Genomic DNA, 22,458 nt, shown 5'->3' with positions numbered 1-22,458 from the left:
AGCAGATGGGATGGGCAAGATGAATGGTTTGAGTAATTGGAAAAAACACAGATACAGAGAGGAAACTGAAGGAAGACAGAGGAGAAATCTCTGCCCAGTGAGGGACAAATTCTCAAAGCAGCTGGGATTTCATCCAGGGACTCGATGACAGCCAGGAAAGGAGCATCTAAGGAAGCTGAACTGAGAGAAAGTAAAAGAAGGGAACTAATCCAAGGCACCCCTGGTTGGTTCATTACAAAAAGGGGAAAACACTTTGAGAAATAATTTGAGACAAAAGAACATAAGGAGAAAAAAAAAGGTGGGGGAAAAGACAAAGAAATTCAGGAAGGGGGAAGCAGACAGCAGGAGACAAATGCCAAAGTTCACTATTCCCAGGCTGCTAAATTAAATCTGACTTACTTGGCACTTGACCATATTCTGTCACCAGCTATATAATCCAACTGATTAATAAATACAGCAGATATGCATTAACCAGTTCTGACTTTGTCCTGGTTTCTCCACCAGAGACTCCTGCTCTAGTAAGCACTGCTTTCCCCAGGATCCTGCTCAAACCTGTTAATTGTCATGCCTCACACTCTGAGCTCAGTCATTTGCTCCCCCTTTTTTACTGTTGACACAACACCACCCTACTTGGGTTAAATTCTTTAATGGACCTTTTCTAAATTAACAGCATGCATTTTGTCCCAAGGGAGAGAAACCGTGCGAAGATACTGCCAGCTGTAATACAGCTTTCCACTTTGATGGGAGACTCTTGTCCTCTGGTTGCAGCTGTACGTTGCCTCCCAAGCCCTTTCCTGACACAAATGAGCAGAGGAAATGATCTAGCTTTAAGAAAAAAATATGAAAACAGCAGTTTTCACATCTCAGCATATCCATTCAGCTCTAAAAAACTGCACAAAACAGTTGTCCTAGCTTCTGTCTTCAATCAGGAGATGTGTGTGCTCTCCTGGGCAGGGCTGTGTGGTGGGAATTCATCCTGTTGAGTATGGACAGGATATGCAGGACCTACTGCAGCCAGGTGGAACGAGCTGTGGCATCAGTTTAACCAGCAGTTTCCAGATATTTTGTATGTATCATTACACTCCAGATTTTACAAGAATCACCATCTATGCCTAGTTCTCAGCAAGGGTCTAAGAGAAAACATTATTTAATATGATTATGGGAACCAGCTATGGGTCATTCACCTTGGCTTGAAGACCACGGTCTAGGACTGCTGGTGTACCACACTGCAATTCTGCTGAATTATTTTCAATTTTGGGGTGATATTCAGAGTTACTGAACTCTTACTTCATTTCATTTTATCCCGAGTCAGCTGAGTTTTGCTAAAAGCAAGGACTGTCACTATTAGTCTAAATTATACTGAGTTTAGGGAGTCTGTCACTAGAACAATAGATCCAGGCGTAGACACTGCAACTGGTTTTAATCTGCAGAGAGTTGATCTGGTTCCAACAACATTCTGCAAACACCATCAGACACAATCAGCTGAAAACTGCTTCAAGCTACTCAGCAGACATGTCATCCAGGTACCATGGAGTGTTACTTCCCATATGCTGCCAGAGCACTGAAATGGGGTTATGATAAGAGATGAACAGATTCAGTCTGAAATCTCAGTGTAATTAATTCACTTGCCCTTAAAAATCATTGTAAGAAATTTCCTATTGCAAAGCCAGCAAACCCACCATAACCAACCATGGTGTTATTGCCAGTACAGCACATCAGACCTTGCAAAGAATTAATACAAGCTCTGCCAGCTAGCAAAAATCCCAGCTTTTGCATGAGGGTCTAATTGGCAAACTGGCTGAAATTTGTGTGCTGTGCTCAAGCAGCTGATACAGCAACTTAGGAAACACTTACAACATCTGAAATGGATGTACATTTTCTTTCCTAACCAGTCACAGAGAACTTTGCCCTAAATAGCTTAATTGCTTTTGCTTACCACTGCCACTGGCATTACTGCTGCCTTTACGAAGCATTTTCCTTGCTTGTGATGCTGCGGACCATTTCCATCCAAGCTCAGGGCCATATTCTGCCATCATTTTCACACTGCATATCTCAGGATTTAAAATTAGGCAAGTAACGAGTCTCTGCCATGTAATTTACATCTAATCAGTATTCTGCTCTTCTGCTGCTCATCTCAAAGGGTGTCTATGAGAAGGGTGGGCAGTGTACAGAGAGGACTGCGATTCATTTGGAAGGGAAAACTAACCCCTCTTAATGCACGGATCGGTGCTGGAGGAGCACACACCCTTGCCCTGCCAGCCATGCCATGCCATAACCCTTCCCTGAGTGGCTGGACCAAGTCCATCCACCAAGGCAGGTGCTGGAGAGTTGAGGCTCAGGTCTAGAAATGACACAAAGGAACTGCTCGCAGCCACTACACCCAAACAAATCACTCCTGTATAACCCTTGCAGTTACACAGACACAGAAGGTGCGAGGGATTATTCCACCCAAATTACAAGGAAGTTATTGCTCCTTTCCCCTTCTCTCCAGGGCTTAACACAAGCCAAGTAGCAGTGGAAGCGCTCCCAGCAGAGCTGCTTTTTCTCCATACGTGCGCAAAGCCTCTGTTTTTGGCGGCAAGGCTCCACTGACACAAAAGAGACAAACTGCCATCAACACCTTCCTCCTTGGTGCCACCCATGCAGTTTGGCACTTTTGTGCCTTGTTTAAATAGTTACGAAGAGTTTGAGTATTTATTACCACGAATTTCTTAACCACTGGTACCAGAAGACAGAGTGGTACCACCCAATGGCACTGAAGGAATCAAGACTGTCCATCTGAAATGGGGAAAGAGGGAGAGAGCACAAGACCATGAGGGGGAGGTTATTCTGCAAGCAACAGGACATGCTCTAGCAATAGAAGATGCTACAGGTAAGGGACAGAGACAAGGGATCAGAAAGGAAATGTTTTGCTATTCCTCCAAACAGCTCTGCCCTCCTGGCAGTGTCAGGGACTGACCAGACCACTATATGTCAAATGGACTTTATGCTTTGGGCTCTAAATCTCAACTCTGGTGCAGGCAGGAGGCTGGTGTGGATGAAGCTCCTGAAGGAGGGGCTGCTCCTTGTCCACTCTCTGTAACAAGAGCCAGCTCACCTTCCTGCAGGGGCTATTTTCTGCCTGTGGTTTAGCAGAGTTCAGAGCATCCTGGACATCAACACCTTTACTGCCAATCCCTGTTCGTATCAGCACCCATCCTTTGCATTGCATGAAAAGCAAATGACAAACATACGGACAGCAAAGTATTTTTATTCCATCTTTATTGCCTGCTGACATGTTCAATATGCTCAAACTACATCTGAGGGACTGCATAGAGAGTGTTTCTTGTTTATATTTGATGTACGGCAGAACACTTTACATTGCACCAAATGTTGAGCAAACGGTAACATAACAGAGAAGCTGCAGTGGCAGCTGGAATTTCTGAGGTGGGCTACAGAGACTCTCTGGGGGCAAAAGTCTGCTCATCTTATTCAAATGAATTGCTTTTCTGGCCAAATCCTGCTCTGATATGCCAACTGACGAACACAGACCTAGTAACATGAGAAAACATGGAATAACTCTGAGAGCTTCAATTCCACAGCAAGCTGAAGAATTTATAGCAGCTAAAAACCAGAGAAGCAACTGCAACCACACTGAATGGCCAGAAGGCTCTCAGAGACAAGTCCAAACCTGCAAACCCTTGCATGGAAGAGTATCAATAGAATTATTTATGGGAGAAATGAGGTTGGGAAAAATGATTCTCTGCTTTGGAGCATCCCTCTTCACAGGGCAAAAAAGAACTGAGAATTTGGTCTAAGAGGACTGAATTGTCTCTCAGGGAAAAGCAATACCAGTTGCACTACAGGTGATCATGGACTGCCATAGCACTTCTAACTTCATTTCAGAACATAATAAAGGAAACATACAGAGAAAAGCAATCCTTCAATCTCTGCCAAAGAACAGGGTCAGTATAAAATGCTCCCAGAAGGGAAAGGCAGATAGAGGCATGCCCTGTGGCTGCTCCACACTACCTCCTCCCTCTCTGTGGCCATTTTGACCCCATGTGGAGTACAAAATGAGCACTTAAACTGCCTCTGCTGATCATACTTGGTTATGGGACTAGGTACTCAATGAGTCTCTCCAAATAGCCTCCTACTTACATGGGTCCCACACATCCTAAATCTCCTTTACTTCCCAAGGATGGATTTCCTTACCTCCCCCATAGTTTCATGCTATGGAAGCCAGCCATGATGGCTAAAAGGGGATTGAATACAATTAAGCTTCCTACTGAGACAGCTGAACTTGGAGCAATAATTAACACAAAACAAAGGAACCAGCTTACACCAGGTGATTTAGGACAGGTAAATCAGGTGTCTAAGGTGGAAGAGGGACTGCTTGGACTCCTCTTCTTACCAGCACAGGACAGCACACAAACAAGCATGCTCCAAATGTGGAGTCTGGTGCACCTGGTCTATACCATCTCTGTTCTTACACTTTGCCCCTCTACAGCAGACCTGCCATCTGCTTCATCAGCAGCAGGGTTTTACACTCTGAGCTGAACAGTTTGGATCTCTGGTGTCACAAGATCTCAGTTGGATCCCATGATAATCCACAGAGCATCTCTATGTTGCTTTCATAGAAAACCCTGAACCAAGGTTTTATTCCTCACACTTGGAGACAACACACCAAGAGAGTCCAGAGAGGAGGGAGAGAGAGATGGACCCAAGAGGACTCTGTGACTTCCTCAGGTTGGTGTGGAGATGGATCACAAACACTGGGGCCACACTTCTGTGGCCAGTGCAGTGGTTTCACCTGCCCTTGGAAGGTGAGGGAAGATCTAACACACAAAGTACTGAGCAGAACCTTTCTAGGTTACAGAGGACATCTGCCTGTTTCCTTGTTTCCTCTTTCCATTCTTAACAGTGGTCAAATGTACAGGTCTAATGACTGGGAGGGCAAAAAGTGAAAAAAAGAAAAAAGGGAAAAAGGAAGACACTGCAAAACGATGGCTGCAAAATGATCAGTGAGAGCTGTAGACCATGAGAAGCAGTAATAAATGTGAAGGCAAGAAAGATGTCAAGAATGATTTGATCCTGATTCTGACATAGCCAGTGATAAAACTTCTGTAGATTCAAATGGGCTCCAAATTTAACCTGGAGCTTCAAAAGACAGCCCAAGAACCTCCAACCAAGACAGACTGAGCTTCCTCCTCGCCTCATTAATTCCTCATTAAAATTGATTCTCCACTTTATCAAGCATTCAAGTGCATCTGAAAACTCAAGGCTAGAAGTCTGCAACTGGGATATCCTTGAGAACACCCATACATTTAGAAAAGAATCCATGTTTAACAGACACCCTGCACAGAACCACAGCTCAGCATCAATCACATGGCATTGAAAATGGCCGGAGGACAGACTCAAATACTTCATGTTGTGATTTAAGATCACTTCTAGTTACATCTGTTACCTGGACCAGGACAAAGAATCGTTTCTTCCATCTCTTCCAAACATTTTTACCAATGGCCCATAAATACCTAGGGGAAAAGAACAGGTGAATTCAGTACACAAGTGTTAATCTGTTCTCTTGCTTTTCAGTATATTTTGTTTACACTTAGAATGTTTACACTTAGAAACTGAAGTTAATGCACAAGAAGGAGCAATTACAAGACTCTCAAGCTCAGCAGCATTCATGAATGGGTTTATTTCTAGCCTGAACAGATTACCTGCAAAGAAAGTGACATAAAAATCTTACAGACCCTTAATGTTACACAGTATTAATTCTCTCTTTCCCTTTGTCTTTCACAACTTGCTCAGGATTTGAAGCTCTTTAGTGCCAATGAATAGCTACAACATGGTTGGATGGGTGAAAAATGCATTTGCAACAGAAGAATTAAGGGAGAGAAATCCCAAATCTGCTTTAGCCTTCATAAAACCATTTTGCTGAGGGGAGCTGTCAAACAGAGGGACACTTCCTACATCAAACCCAGCACACAGGATCTCAATATCCACTGGACTGACTAAACCAGGGCACTTTACTGAGCAGCTCTAAGATGAAATCTGAGAAATTGCTTGGCTACAGATAATTCAAGCAAACTGAATAATCTCTGAGGAGGAGTGAATTTACTGTTTTCTACAAAGGAAGAATTAACTTTAAAAATTAATGTCAAAATAAGCATTTAATCTCTGTGATGAATTGGCCACTGTGACACTATAACACAAACACTGGCAAAACTAGTGGCAGCACCAGGCTAATAATAAACATAAGGATATTATTCAGCATTAATATGTTTTATGTATCATTATAATTACTTTAGTTCTGGCTCAATAAATACAAAAAAGATTTCATTTTTGGTTATGCAAGGATATGAGGATTTTGCAAGGGGTTCCTTATGCCAGAAGGGATCTAGCATACACTTGGTGAATGTTTAAATCACAAAATTCCAAGTCATGCTGATGTGGGCTTTGAGTCCTTGGCTAGTCCAAGAAGAAGGTAATAAATGTCCTTTTGGCTATTGCTGCTAACATCAACAGAAAGATAATCTCAGTTCAGGTAGCAAGAGGTATAAACCTCAGAGTTTTACATGTAGATCAAATGTTAGTAGAAGAAACCCAGAAAACAGCCCTACTATCAGCTGAGATCAGGGAAACAAACAGGACAGGGGATCTGTCCTCTCTGGCTCTGGTGCCTGTGATTGTGGTGAAAAAATTAAACTTCACACAAGATTACTGGCTCTGATCTCATCAGCTGAGAAAACAGGAGGAGGAGGAATTAGAAAAAATGAGTGATCTAAATTACCTAATAATGAATGGAATTTAACAAATTGCCATGAAAATAAAAGTGAACAAAGTCACTTCTACAGCACCAAAACCAGACTGGAGAGTTATTTCCAACATCAAGCTTCCTGGACAGTTTCAATTTTTTGTCACATCCTCAGCTCTGAAAAGCAATCAGAGCCTTGCCAATGGCCTTAGCTAGATCTTCCCAAGGATGATCTAATTTGTAATTATACAAAGGTAGAAGTGGTCAGGGATCCCTCTGGCCCCAGATTTTCTGACCCTCCCTCCTGTAGGGGAAAGGTGTCCCTTTTAACCTTCCCAATTATTAGTCCTACTCAAGACAATTGTGGAATTTATTTAATTGTGGTGTGTATCTCAGTATAAATAATGCTGGTCACACTGGGGTTCATTTCAAGTGGAAAGTGCACTGTGATCTTGGTTTTGAGAAATCAATACAGGGAGACACAGAATAACTTTAAAAAATTATATTATTCTCAGTAAGAGAGTTGGACAGTTAATCTATCATTTACTCACAGGAAAAAGCATAATTTCCCGTGAGGAAAACTGTTTAAAATTTAAACTGTTTGGCTCATATGCAGTAAAAAAGACTATGCTAAGAATATGGAAAGTGCACTATAAATGACTGAAATAATGCCATTTTTTATGTATCTTTCTGCTTCATCTCCTGTGAACTTGAGAAAAAGAGTTTCTCTTTTTTGAACCTTAAAAAGCAAAATTTCCTAATGCACATTCAAAACAAAATGACTTTAGATTGAGACAAATGTTTACCCAGAGTGCTTCATGTTTTGAGGCTTATCCATTCGCACAGCAAGCTTGATCTTCAGGTCTTGATCAGGGCAGTTTTTGGAAACAGTCATTTTGTGCCACTCTGACTGCTTTGGGCTGTTAGGAGTCGGGTGGAGAACAACCTGTAAGAATTAAAACAAACAATGTTAAAGGGAAAAATTATTCATAAAATGGGGTTTAATGTGGAACATTAATAATGTGGAATAAAAATACCTCAGATGACCTAGTTTTGCCCTAGAAGTCAGTCTGGATATGCCTATTCACATCAATGAGGATGGCTTTTTATTGCTTTTTTAAAGTGCAGCTTGTTATTTTGAGATTAGCTCATATATTCTCAGTCAGCTCACGGGGCTGTGCAGACAGAGCTGTATGATCAGTTCCTGTCATTTCAGGATGGTACCTCTGCCTGAGCTATGACAGCAGATAAAATCTGCATCCCATGTCATGACATGAGTGGCTGCAGGACCCTGATTCCATTTCATGCAGCAGGAATGAATCTCCAGCTGCAGCACATCCATTCAACACCAGTGACTGCAGATGAACACCAATGGCTCAAAGAAACTGAAAGCTCCAAGAGGTCAATAGTCTTTCCTGATCACAGCTGTGCTTTTCCCACTCATTCATTACCACTACAAAGCAGAGCAGCTCCCTGGAGAGTAAGATACAGAGTATTCCCCTGGGACAACACCACATCCACCATCTTCTCCTGGTATTTCCATGTTTCCTCTGAGGTGGCCTAATCCCCTTCTTCCTACACCTGCTCCCCTTCTAATGCTTTTACTCTCAGAGGTGACTTTGCCTGGTACAAATTAATTCAAGTTTCCACTGTGCTGTAGTGAGATGAATCTTCTTTAAATTTGTTAATCTTTATGCAAGCAAATTGTTTCACAATTCTTACAAATGGCAGCATTCACCCTCATTAACTGGTGTGCTGCCATCACTCATTTCTTGCTCATGCTTAGTCTATGCTCCTGCCAAACTCCAGCCCAGACTATAATCTTGTATTCCTCTGCTCTTCAACTTTGCTGCTGATTCAACAATCTAGGGGCTGTTTTCCACCAAAATATCATTGATGCTATTATCCCCCTGATGAATTACTCTAAAAGTTATTTTATTGCCTCCTCTAAAGCCTGAGGTAAACATCAGTATATTCTCAACTTTACCCTTATCCATTAATGTTATTTATCTCTTCTTTTACTGAATTGCTTTCTCTGTCAGGAATCTGAAGCTGTTATTAGTCACACAGATAACTGAGCAACACCAGTCTGTACTGCATCACTCTTGGAAGAAAACACATTTAAGCAAATCCCAAAGATGAGAAATGAGTTCTCCACATGAGGCAGGGGATGCTAGAACCATGACAGACCCAAGCTCTGAGCAGCATCCAAGGAACTTCAGTGCCAGGCAGGTCATGCAAGAACATCCACCTGTGCTAAGCTGCATCTCTTAGTGAGGCAGCAGCCATTCTGTGTGCTTGGGATGCTCTCTGCTTTGATTTCTAACTCTTTTTTCAACAAAAGACACAAACTTTTCTCAGTGGTGTTGCAATTCACAGCTCTTCCCCTCCTTGCCCTCGGTAGATGAAGCACTGGCATGACTGAAATCCATGGGAGCCCTGCCATTGGCTTCAATAGGGTCAGGATGTATTCCCATGCCTTCAGCTGCCCATTCAGCAGAGCAGGGCTTGGGAGCATTTTCCAGTTCTCCCCTGGATAAAAGTGGTGAGCTGAGGAGTGGCGGCCGCTTGCCAACTCAACGCTCGCAATAGAAAGTGGGCTTTGTACCCGCCTGGCAGAGCACAAAGCCACTGCTCAAAGGGCGGCTGAGCAGGGGTGTTTTGTGTATAAAACCTGCTTTCCTCTTCTCTCCATGCAGGCAGGTTCCTGCCCACTCCAACAGCTAAACCAGGGGCTTAACGCACTCCCGGTTTCATTTTAATTTAAAGAAGAAATCTTGATGCAGCCTGAGCAGACACGCGTCATCCTTCGGCCGCTCCGGGTACACCGAGTGTCCCTTTGAAGTTTGGCCGACTGAAAGCACTGGTGGCCACGGGCCAGGGGGAATCACTGCCAGCTCCCCACACTTGCCACTGCTGGCCTGTGTCCTTCAGCCTGCAGAAACTCTGGGCTGAGGGACGGTTTCCTGCTGGACTGGGAATTAAAGCACATTGGTAGGGTTGGCTCATCAGCCTTTCAGGGCAAGAGGGGTTGCTTTGGGTGCTGACATCTTTCTCAGAACAACATGCACAGCTAATTGCTTCCCAAGACCAGCAAAGTCAGCACTGCTCATGGCTGCCAGTGGAAACAAGACTCACAAAGCAAGAGGGGCTGCACTGAGTGTAACCACTCAGGGGAAAATCCCTGAATGGCAGCGCGGCTGGCTGGGTGAAAAGCTCTGCTCAGCATGCCACAGTGGATAAAGGCAGGGTGCCAGGCTGTTTGAAGTAGGAGGTTTTGAAAATAATCCTGAAAATATTATGATGCTGTGCAGCAAAACAATTGTAGGTCTTCAGCTGTAGTACTGCAGCCTAGAGGGGTCATCCTCTTTGTCAAAAAAGAAGGACAGGGAGAAAGGAAGGATCAAGGTGTGGATGAGAAAGTCTGAAGGGGCTGTGACTCCCTTTGAAGAGAAGATTGAGAGGGGAAAAAAGGGGGTAGCTTTGCTTTTCTCTCTCTCAAGTGCAAGAACAAAGGATACTTCATGAACATAAAAACACAAATAATTAAAATGAACATGAATTACATGAGACAAAATTGCACACAGCATTCTCCACGATAAAGCTATAAATTTAAATCAACAGCTCACTAGGTCCTGGGAGAATGTTCTCCACTTTTATGAACAGGATTAACACAAAACCATGTTAATTAGGAAAAATGGTGAATGGACTCTTCCTTGTCAAGGCACAAACAGCCATGGAGTTAGCAAGAAACACCCCAACAGGTTAGTCCATGACTGGAAATATAATTGTAACAGGATCAGTGGCTTTCCTGACCATGGATTTCTTGGCCATTGCCATACAGACAGGATGGAGAGCAAGGAGTGCTGCAGGGCTGAGCAGACAGAGCCCAGGCTGCCCCTGGAGATCACCTGGGTCATGCTGAGCCACAACAGGAGGTGCCAAGTCCTCTTACCCCAAACTGATTTTCGTGGAGTCATCATCACACTGATCTCAGCCTGAGAAGCTGAGGAAGGCATGGCAAGGAGTTTGCTGCCACTTCTGCCTGGGGCCAACACAAATTAAACAGCTGCACAAGATCCATGGAGACAAGTGAAGTGCCCCAAAGCCACAGGAAAGTGCCATCCACAGATATTCTGGAGCTATGGGCTGCAGTGATCAAGGGCCACCAGTGCCAGGGCACTGGTTTAGGGATCACAAACAAGGGGCAGAGATGGGAAGATTTTCTCTGTGGCCAATACCCTGAGAATCTGAGCTCTTTGCTATTAACACCACTGATGGAGCAATGAACTCTCATGTTTCACTCCCAGTCCAGCCCCTCTGAAGCCACCAGCTCAGCCACCATCCACCCCCAGGGAAGCCAGGGCCCCAAGCCTTTTGCAGCGAGTACTGCAGTCGGTGCTTTCAAAAGCTCAAACCATGCACCGGCTGCTCAGCAGATATGAGAGAAACTTAACAGTCCCTTGCCAAACTTAAACCCCCTCTTTTTGCTTCAGCACAATCCCCTTTTCTGCCTCAGGAATGTCCATTTCCGCAAGCAACCTTTAAGGCTTTCCGGACTGCCAATATTGCACACAAGATCCTCTGCCTTTGCTCAGAGCAGGCACAGCCAGCTGAAATGCTGCCATTAAAAACTCACAACAAAGACAGCATGCGAGATGCACTCCTTTCCAGCAGTGCAGAGCTTGCTTTCTTTCCCCCTCCTGAAGCTTGGCAAAAAAGCAGAGCATGTTGTGCTCCAAAGATATTTCTGTACAGGAGAGATTTCTCTAGAAAAGCAGGTCCAGAAGGAAACATTATTAAACTCAAAATCTCCTTACCCTCCCAAGCTCTTTGTCCTCCAGAGCCAGCACTCCTGTGCTCTCTGTGAACAGCTTCACCTTCACTGCAGGAAGTGCATGGGTTGTCGTGAAGTCTCCTTGGGTGCCCCAGCTGTGAAAAGAAGGACAGAGAGGTGTTCAGCTCAGCTGGCAGGTCAGCAGCAACACTGCTCAGGCATGAAACAGTTAACTTAAAAAGTGTCTGACACAAGTTGAAGTGGTTGGGTTGTGTGAGTGACAAGGGCATTAATTATCTTCTTTGGGAAATGTGGGACAGATGTTTGGAAAACCCATGATGATCCTTTGGGGAAATAAAGAGAGCATCTGGGAGCAGCATGAAACCAAGTTTGAGAGAATTTTCTTAGTTAGAAAGAACAATGTCTTCTGCAGTGCCAGCCTATGCAGTCACAAGAGAAGTAGAGGATTGAAGACATCTGCACCCAGGATGTCTGTAATCACTCATGCCTGTCCTCCTTTCTTGGCTAATTAACCTCTGCTTGCCAGGCTGAGTATCAAGTTTGCTTTTTCTGAAGAAACTGCAACTTAGCCTGGGTCACTTTCCAAGTCTCAGCTCAACCCAAGTTTAAGTCCAAGCCATTATGTCTGGAGTAATCCTAATTTGCTAGGACTACAGAGCAGGACACCAGCTCCTTGTGGGTGGGATTGCAGTGGCCAGGAAGATGCCACCTCTGCAACTACACCATCAACCACCGTCTGCTATTTGTACTCTCTGAGTCATTCCCTGGCTTGGAAAGGAGTGCTATGGAGGCTGAATTATCCACAGCCTCTAGACACAAAGATGTCTCTAGAGGACATCTACAAGTTTGTGCAATCACAAGTTGCCCAAATGCAGAGAAAACATGAACTCATTCCATGTGGGACCCTGCCAAGAGCGTGCCATGAGCAACACCTCTGAGTGATGTGGTGGAACCCAGACTGCAACCCAGAATGCTGCAAGCTAGATGATTACACCATAACTCACTAACCACTTCTATTCCCCCTCACTCTGTTAATGACACTTTCTCACTTTAGGCTGTCCTCAAACTAGATCCTCTGCTAAAGAAAGGCAGTTCCCTTGAAAAGGCTCAGAAGACATGGTCCAGGACTAGATATTCCTCAAAGATGAACACCAAGCAGCAGGTTTAGCATTTGGAAAATAATCAGTAAAAGTAATTTACTTCTCCTTGTGCTCCAGGAGTATGGGTTTATGCTTTGCTCCCCACTGAGCAATTCTTGTCCAACTGAGCTCAGCAGATAAGCGTGTTCAGCACAGAGCTGATTAACAAACTTGGGTTCTTCATCACCTTTGCTCTGAAGCTTCCTCTCCTGGTGTCACTATTTCACAGGTTTCGTCTTTTATAATGATGCATCAAACCTCCACCAGTGCCAGACAGCAGAGGTTTGGCTTAAACTATCTACAGCACTAGAGGTCCAGTCAGGTCCTTTACATAATATCTTTTTCATGTGTGAGCCATCAGCTACCTAAAAAAATATTTCAAGGGTAAGAAGCAAGAAACAACTTAATTTTCTAATCACAGATTCAGGTCACAGGTTATGTTTTCTCTCAAAAAACTGCGTTGTCACCAAGAGGGAAAGTAGGAAGATTATCTTGCTTTGGGTAAGAGGCAAAAGTAAGAAAATATCCAACCTTCCACTGTGTATTTTGACAGCATCTGCTTTATAGAACTCGTATCTCTGTTTACTATTAAAAAGCTCTTATTTGCTGAAGCATTCCCAGACCATATGTTATCAACAAATGTTACTAACCAAATACAAACAGTAATTTTCATTAGGTTTCCTTCATGGGAACAACATTAACCACAAAGAGAATAAATGTTTCAAATGACAGCAAACATACATAGCAAACCCTTGACAACACTGGTGCTTACATATTCATACCCTCAAAAGCCCTGAAAAGATCTGCGCCAACAAATGGAGACCATCAAAAGTTGAGTTTTGTGCTGGTTGGAGCCTGTGGTGATGTCATTAGTTGCCATAGTGATGCTCAGCATAAGGCCATAATTCAAGCCACTGAAACATCATTTGTATTCAATCTGAGTACCCAGTTTATCTGGGCTGTGTATTAAATTATTGTTCAGAAAATTATCTCCGGACAGTAGCTAGGTATTAGGATCTTCTGAGGGACTAACAGTGCAATGGTTTCATTTCCATATTTAATCATTAAGCAGGTTATCACTGCAGGAGTTCATTTGTTGGGAAAGTGCACTGGGACCTGTTGTGGACAAATGCCATGAAGTAGCTGTGCTATTCTGTCCCCCTATCACAGAACTCATGCTGACACCTCAAAGCAATAAAACATCTGCAAATGCAGACAGACAAATGTCATTCTGGCCAAAAGGACACACACATACAGATGGATACATATGGATGTACAAACACCAAAAAAGGTACACAGGCAGAAAAATCCTGGCAGTACTTCCTCAATCAGGACAGTATTAACTGTCTGAATGCTGTCTGAACCCCTCAGCTCAGCATTTCTTATTGGCCAGTGCATCCCAAAGTCTGGAACTGATAAAGAAAAGCTGCTGTGCACAGAGAATTTACTAGAATCATGGCCCTATTTATGGCATCTTGCTGTTCCAGTGCTCTCACCAGGATCTACTTTTGTCTCCAGGGTTTCTTATTTAGGATTCAAACTTAGGATAAGCAGCTAAACTCTTCTGGCTGCAAAGTGCCAAAGGTTGAGATATGCCCCAGGTGCTAACTTGACAGATGCTGGCCCTTGTTTTACCTTTTACAAGCATAATAAGGAGATCATCACTGTAGACTTTGTGTCTACAGATTCACCTAGAGGTGCCATCACAGTTACTGACCAAACAGCCTGAAGTGCTGTGATTTTATTCTGAATGGAACAAAAAATGACACATATCCAGAGGGTGTGAGTGGCCAACAAGTAACAGAGGTCAGCTCTTGTCTCCCATTACCTCCAGAGCCTCATGGAGCACTTGAAGGATGGGCTCACCTGTCTGATTTCAGGAGCATTTGGGAGCTGTCACAGACACTGCTTTCACTCACACATGAGAGGCAGTGATGCCATTGCCAATGCAGGTGCCAGGCTGCTCAGACCTAGCTGCTCTCAGCTGTCTTGGACTGCTGATCTTAAAACCTTTAGGTTGATGCTATTCAGCCCTTCCCAATTTATGGCCCAAATCTGTAAGACCACTGTCCTCCCACTGATGCTGTAACCAAGCTCTTACCCTTTCCTGCCATAAGGTCACTGCAGAAACAACTGTCAGCACCCCATGGAAGTGCAGGGCTTCACTAATCTTTGGCTGTAGGGCTGAGGACTTCTAAAATGCAGATATCACATTATACCACATAGCTAAAAAGACAAAAACATTTAAACACTGTGGCACTACTAAGTTAAAATTCATGATTGAAATACTATTTGCGACAGTCGTGCTTTACGGCACCTTTTACGACAGTCGCGCTTTACGGCAGTTTTACGACAGTCGCGCTTTACGACACCTTTTACGACAGTCGCGCTTTACGGCACTTTACGACAGTCGCGCTTTACGGCACCTTTTACGACAGTCGCGCTTTACGGCAGTTTTACGACAGTCGCGCTTTACGGCAGTTTTACGACAGTCGCGCTTTACGGCACCTTTTACGACAGTCGCGCTTTACGGCACCTTTTACGACAGTCACGCTTTACGGCAGTTTTACGACAGTCGCGCTTTACGGCACCTTTTACGACAGTCGCGCTTTACGGCACCTTTTACGGCAGTCGCGCTTTACGGCACCTTTTACGGCAGTCGCGCTTTACGGCACTTTACGACAGTCGCGCTTTACGGCACCTTTTACGACAGTCGCGATTTACGGCAGTTTTACGACAGTCGAGCTTTACGGCAGTTTTACGACAGTCGCGCTTTACGGCACCTTTTACGGCAGTCGCGCTTTACGGCACCTTTTACGGCAGTCGCGCTTTACGGCACCTTTTACGACAGTCGCGATTTACGGCAGTTTTACGACAGTCGAGCTTTACGGCAGTTTTACGACAGTCGCGCTTTACGGCACCTTTTACGACAGTCGAGCTTTACGGCAGTTTTACGACAGTCGCGCTTTACGGCACCTTTTACGACAGTCGCGCTTTACGGCACCTTTTACGGCAGTCGCGCTTTACGGCACTTTACGACAGTCACGCTTTACGGCAGTTTTACGACAGTCGCGCTTTACGGCACCTTTTACGACAGTCACGCTTTACGGCAGTACCCTTTATGGAACTTTTATGGTTCTTATTTTGTTTTTCATTTATTTTTAATTAATTTTAGTTTTTTAATTTTATTTTTTATTTAATCTTTATTTTTAATTTTTCTATTTCTAAAGCTTTTTATTTTTTTAATTTTATTTTTTATTTAATCTTTATTTTTAATTTTTCTATTTTTAAAGCTTTTTATTTTTTATTCAAATTTTATTTTTATTTTTTCTATTTTTAAAGCTTTTTATTTTATTTTTCTAATTTGATTTTTTATTTAATTTTTATTTTTAATTTTTCAATTTTTAAAGCATTTTATTTTATTTTTCTAATTTTATTTTTTATTTATTTTTAATTTTTAATTGTTTTATTTTTACAGCTTTTTATTTTATTTTTCTAATTTGATTTTTATTTAATTTTTATTTTTAAATTTTCTATTTTTAAAGCATTTTATTTTATTTTTCTAATTTTATTTTTTATTTTTAATTTTTCTATTTTTAAAGCATTTTATTTTATTTTTCTAATTTTATTTTTTATTTATTTTTAATTTTTAATTGTTTTATTTTTACAGCTTTTTATTTTATTTTTCTAATTTGATTTTTATTTAATTTTTATTTTTAAATTTTCTATTTTTAAAGCATTTTATTTTATTTTTCTAATTTTATTTTTTATTTTTAATTTTTCTATTTTTAAAGCATTTTATTTTATTTTTCTAATTTTATTTTTTATTTATTTTTAATTTTTAATTGTTTTATTTTTACAGCTTTTTATTTTATTTTTCTAATTTGATTTTTATTTAATTTTTATTTTTAAATTTTCTATTTTTAAAGCATTTTATTTTATTTTTCTAATTTTATTTTTTATTTTTAATTTTTCTATTTTTAAAGCATTTTATTTTATTTTTCTAATTTTATTTTTTATTTTTAATTTTTCTATTTTTAAAGCATTTTATTTTATTTTTCTAATTTTATTTTTTATTTTTAATTTTTCTATTTTTAAAGCTTTTTATTTTACTTTTTAAATTTTATTTTTATTTATTTTAAATTTTTAATTGTTTTATTTTTACAGCTTTTTATTTTATTTTTCTAATTTGATTTTTTATTTAATTTTTTTTTCTATTTTTAAAGCTTTTTATTTTATTTTTTAATTTTATTTTTTGTTTAATCTTTATTTTTATTTTTTTTATTTTTAAAGCTTTTTATTTAAATTTTCTAATTTTATTTTTTATTTAATTTTTATTTTTAATTTTTCTATTTTTAAAGCTTTTATTTTTTTTAATTTATTTTTTATTTCATTTTTATTTTCAATTGCTTTATTTTTACAGCTTTTTTTTCTAATTTGATTTTTTATTTAATTTTTATTTTTAATTTTTCTATTTTTAAAGCATTTTAGTTTATTTTTCTAATTTTATTTTTTTTTATTCTTAATTTTTCTATTTTTAAAGCTTTTTATTTTATTTTTTTAATTTTATTTTTTTATTTATTTTAAATTTTTAATTGGTTTATTTTTACAGCTTTTTATTTTTCTAATTTGATTTTTTATTTAATTTTTATTTTTAATTTTTCTATTTTTAAAGCTTTTTATTTTACTTTTTAAATTTTATTTTTATTTATTTTAAATTTTTAATTGTTTTATTTTTACAGCTTTTTATTTTATTTTTCTAATTTGATTTTTTATTTAATTTTTTTTTCTATTTTTAAAGCTTTTTATTTTATTTTTTAATTTTATTTTTTGTTTAATCTTTATTTTTTTTTTTTATTTTTAAAGCTTTTTATTTAAATTTTCTAATTTTATTTTTTATTTAATTTTTATTTTTAATTTTTCTATTTTTAAAGCTTTTATTTTTTTTAATTTATTTTTTATTTCATTTTTATTTTCAATTGCTTTATTTTTACAGCTTTTTTTTCTAATTTGATTTTTTATTTAATTTTTATTTTTAATTTTTCTATTTTTAAAGCATTTTAGTTTATTTTTCTAATTTTTTTTTTTATTCTTAATTTTTCTATTTTTAAAGCTTTTTATTTTATTTTTTTAATTTTATTTTTTATTTATTTTAAATTTTTAATTGGTTTATTTTTACAGCTTTTTATTTTTCTAATTTGATTTTTTATTTAATTTTTATTTTTAATTTTTCTATTTTTAAAGCTTTTATTTTTTTGATTTTTTTATTTTTAATTTTTCCATTTTTAAAGCTTTTTATTTTATTTTTTAAATTTTATTTCTTATTTAATTTTTAATTTTTCTTTTTCAAGTCTTTTTCAAGGTCTTTTTCAAGTCTTTTTCAAGGTCTTTTTCAAGGTGCATATCTGCCAGGAATGCTGAAATGCAAGAGTTTACATCTGCAATATTCCATAATGGAACAGCCACATGATATCAAATATAATCTCAGATTTCCAAAGTGGTACATAAAAAAGCCATCACCAAGTATTAAAAGACCACTGCAAGTTCTTATTGCTTTTTGAGTTAAATAATAGTCTTCAACTAAGCCTAAATCCAAACAATCTCTACGGTATCTTGCTTATCCTCCTGTTCATTCATTAACAATGGAAGCAATCAGCTATATGATGCAGCAAAAGAGGCATTTAAGAACACCTTAACAAAACCTATTTAAGTACACAGGCATCCCCACCCTCCCCCTGAAACCCCCTATAACCACTTAGTGCCAGTACAGGAGGAAAACTCGGTAAGACAAAGCCAGAAGTCTGACTACAGTAAGAAGAAAACACAAAGGGAGATAGAGCTTCCTTAAATATGAACAAGTGCAACTGGGCTGCATTGCTGGGCCATGAATCAGCCCTGCTAACCAGGCTAACAGGGGAGCAGCTGCAGAGCCATGTGCTTTCCACAGGGGGGACATTTAAACATCATCTATGACCACTTCTCATGGGCTTCAAAATTACCACAGGATATCTTTTATCCCTCTCCAGCTTGCATGGAATAAACATAAAAAAAAATCAGAAAATGAAAGTAAAAATGTGTACTAAAGGAGAGCCATGCTGTCCCCTCAGTGGGCTCACTCCAGGTGTGCATGATGCCCAATGGCCACAGCAGTTTCCTGGGACAGATCTTCTCTGCCAGAGCTGCTACCCTTCTGCCTTGTTCCCATAAATCCACCACTTCAGTAAAAAAAGTCTTGCAGAATAATATTCCTACATGTTGGCCAGATTTGCAGGAATTTGCTCAGTATAGTTTTCCCAAATTAACCAACTCAGCAGCAGTGCCTGTCCTCCCAAGACAGGAACGTGTCCTTGGGAAGGTAGGACATAGCAGGCAGCTGCTTCCATCCCTGCAGGGTCACCAAAACCAGCAGCAGCATCACCTACCCTCCTGCACAGCCAGCTGGCTGTGTGCAAGGGCACAGAGGTCCAGCTGAAAGGCATTTAGTGTATGTGACCATGTTTGGGACAATAGCTGGAAGGGCAGCTTAGCCTCCCTTGCTGTCCTCTACTGTCAGAATGGGATCTGGTGAGGATGCCATGACTGGCCAGTCTGGCTGCCTCCCTCCTTTGTGCAGTGCTGGTGGAGAGAGTTGTGCTTCATGCATTTCTCTTCATTTACAACCCTCATCTCTCCTCTTCTGACATGTCTGTGTCCCTCCTGGTGTACTTGGTCTCCAAAGTGAGCTGGCTGGTGAAGGGAAGTTCATCAAGAGGGCAGCACAGACAGCCTGACAGACACTGCCTGGGCTTGGTGACTGCTTCACCTTGTGTGGTGTGATCCAGCCTTGTTTTCTCAGCTTTTTGTGGTGCCCAGTCATGGTCCCTGATGGATCTGGATCCTGCTCTGAGGATGGAGAGTTCAGATCCCTGGAGTGCATTGCTGGAGACTGAAATGCTACATACAGTCTAAATTTAGTTCTCCCAGAAATCCTGTCTAACAAATGATGGTTTTATTACTTTAGCACACTCCTCCCCTCCCAGAAGAGACCTTTAAATCTTGGGCCATAAATCATGTATGCCCATGCTTGAGCACTGGTAAAAACAGAGTTAGAGCAGAAGCACACCAGGCACTGAGCTAACCTACTTTCATGCAGCTGATGGAGTAGAGCACCTTTTCCTCTAATGTAATGCTAAGCTGTGTTTCTTTTCTACATATTCCTAGAGACACAAGCGAGGAGGAAAATAAACAGGTTTAAAGTATCTTTAACAGTTACCTACATATGAAGAAGCACACAGGATAGCTTTTTACTATATTCTCTAATGCTTTATCTATACCAGCCATTCAAAAACATGAACTAGAAGTTGATGACCACAATTGTCAGTGATCTACCTGAACTTCCCTTGCCCATACATGGAGGCAATAGTTCATTATAACTGAGCACAGACAGACTCACTCAGGTCAACAGCAAAACCTCATGCAGGGATGGCATTAATCCCACTGGGATGAAAATACCCATTTTTTAAAATGAAAAGAGTGCTTAGGAACTTCTAGGAACACCATAAACTAGACAATGGTGATCCTTTCACAAGCAGAGGCTGGAAGAGCTGACAGCTCCTTGTAGGGAGCAGTGCAGGTGAGGCACTGAACTGGCAGGGATGTGGCAGAACAGATGTGTCTGTGACACATGGGCAGAGGCAGGTGCTCACACCTGCACCAGCTGGGTCACAAATCCATAATAAACAGAAGCAGGGCATCCCAAAGCCTTTGAGAAAATATGTACTCTTTGCAGCTCTTGTGAGTAATGGCAATGGATAATAGGTTTTTCGTTTGTGTCTTTGGGATTTGAAAAAGCCCAAAGGCACAGAAGAATTCTTGCTTTTTTTAGGCACTCCAAGAAAGCTCACAGGCTGGGTCACACACCTGGAGACCTGTGGGATGCACACACAACTTCACACACACAGCTCTGTTTCAGCAGGAGAATGCCACAAACAACTGCCAGTTTTGGGATGCTGTGCTGGGGACAGCTACAAACTAGTTTGTGACTTCCTACAGTAGGACTGCAAACCTCAGTTGAAAACCTACAAATTTAGGGGACTGTACTACTGTGTAAATGTGCCTCAGTCACCTGCTATGGGCTCCTGCTACTGCAATAAGGAGAAATCTAATTAAATCAGTAGAGTTAGGCCTTAATTTGCCTCATCCCAATTTAGAGGCAGCAAGCAGATGAAGTGATGCCTGACATAGAGGGCCCCTGTCTTTCCACTGCTATAAAGATGTGCTGGAGGTAACTGCTGCAGATTCACAAAAAAGATTTGAAATTAAAATCTCAAAGAACACATATAGATGCATATACATTGCTCATGCAAAAACATCCTGGGCTAGGAAATACCACTCAGGTGCTAAGAAAGGCACCTTTCCATTCTGCCTGCAGAAATGCACTGAGAAAGGTTTGCATCCATAATACATCTTGATACTCGGGGCTGCTGAGCCTCCTCTGGGATTCCTCCCACGGTAAAACTTTGATGTGTTTACTCACCTTCAAAACAGGATAACCAAAGACATCAGACACAGATTGACAACACAGCCTATTTTTGTTTACATTTGTTTCCTCCCCTCCCTTTCAGCTGCCAGAACAGCCTTTCAGTCCCATCCCCTCGGAACAAGCTGAGCTGAAGTGGGAGTGACAGCACAAACAGATTTGATTCCTCCCAGACTTTCCCGCACAGACTTTGCAGTGATTTAAAACACGCTTCCACTGATGCAGCTCCCGTGCAGGTGCTGACAAATCAGCATTCCTGCAGGCACTGGCTGGCAGAGGTGGCTGTACCTGCCTTCCCTGCAGCCAGGGAACACCGAGTGAGGCCATGGCTCTGCATGCAGCACTGATGTCTGCTCTGATAGGATAACCCAAGGATGCTCTGAGTGAATCCATCGTTTCCCATGGCCAAGCATGGAACACTCCCTCTGCTAAAATAGAACACCTCTGGTAAATATTTTTCTTACAAAAAGGGCATTAATTTTCCCCAAAACACCACTGCAGAAAGCATGATGCTGTTATTCAAAGGTGAGCAGAGACAGTGTGTCACTAAGGACTGGGCTCCTTCTACAGCAGCTAAGGAGGTGTTCCAACCTCCAGCACTTCATGGCCTGTACTTTTCTGTTTCCACAGCTCTGAGACACAATGTATGTGTCACACACACAGGCACCATCTTGCTTAACATCATGCAGACAGCAGTACCAGACCATCTCTCCCTCCAGGAGCTGCAACTCCCACATCCTCAAACTGGCTCCGGCAGCCCTGCACCGCCGGCTGAGAGAGAAATATGTCTGGGAGAGATCACATCTGTGCCTGAGTGTGCAAGGCACAGAAGGATGAGGGTAAAGCTGACAGAGACTGCAGCAAAGCAAAGCCTGCAAAGGTCTGCTCTTGATCTGCTTGTGGCTCACACACAATCCCCGTGGATCCCGTTCCAGTGCCAGCACAGGGCACTGCAGCCAAGAGGAGCTGCTGAGGCCGACAGCACAGCTTTAGGAACCCAAAAAGGGATGATCTTTGCTATGCAGAAAATACAGCTTGATTTGTGTTTCCTGAGAATGACTGATACACTGGGGAAGAAGTGTCATGAGGAAGGAAGAAGGGATGGGAGGTGGATGTAAAATCACATAATAGCTATTTATGGCCACGAGATGGCATTCCTGCCCCAGAGATGTCCCTCCACCATGCCTGCACCCAGCCCAGGACCACACACACCCCTCCCAGACCACTGCACCCCCGGCTGGAATCTGCTGCAGAAATCCCTCAG

The 22,458-nt window shown here is 41.1% G+C and overlaps 1 protein-coding gene across 16 annotated transcripts in view; it reads right to left on the bottom strand.

Moving 5' to 3' along the window:
• The window catches only part of CADPS (calcium dependent secretion activator), a 207,102-nt gene that overhangs the window by 100,610 nt on the left and 84,034 nt on the right, over positions 1-22,458 (bottom strand). For all 16 annotated transcript variants that reach the window (XM_071439465.1, XM_071439449.1, XM_071439460.1 and 13 more), the window contains exons 7-9: positions 11,560-11,671; positions 7,546-7,685; positions 5,447-5,513 (exon numbers count right to left, since the gene is read on the bottom strand). In XM_071439465.1, coding sequence (XP_071295566.1) covers positions 5,447-5,513; positions 7,546-7,685; positions 11,560-11,671 — 319 coding nt within the window. The remainder of the gene's footprint in view (positions 1-5,446; positions 5,514-7,545; positions 7,686-11,559; positions 11,672-22,458) is intronic.

Source organism: Agelaius tricolor, unplaced genomic scaffold, assembly GCF_023055355.1.
Source record: "Agelaius tricolor isolate 1412-34295 unplaced genomic scaffold, bAgeTri1.0.p SCAF_14, whole genome shotgun sequence".
NCBI lineage: Eukaryota > Metazoa > Chordata > Aves > Passeriformes > Icteridae > Agelaius > Agelaius tricolor.
The sequence above is the reverse complement of the archived record's forward strand: the minus strand, read 5'-3'. Positions and strand labels throughout refer to the sequence as shown.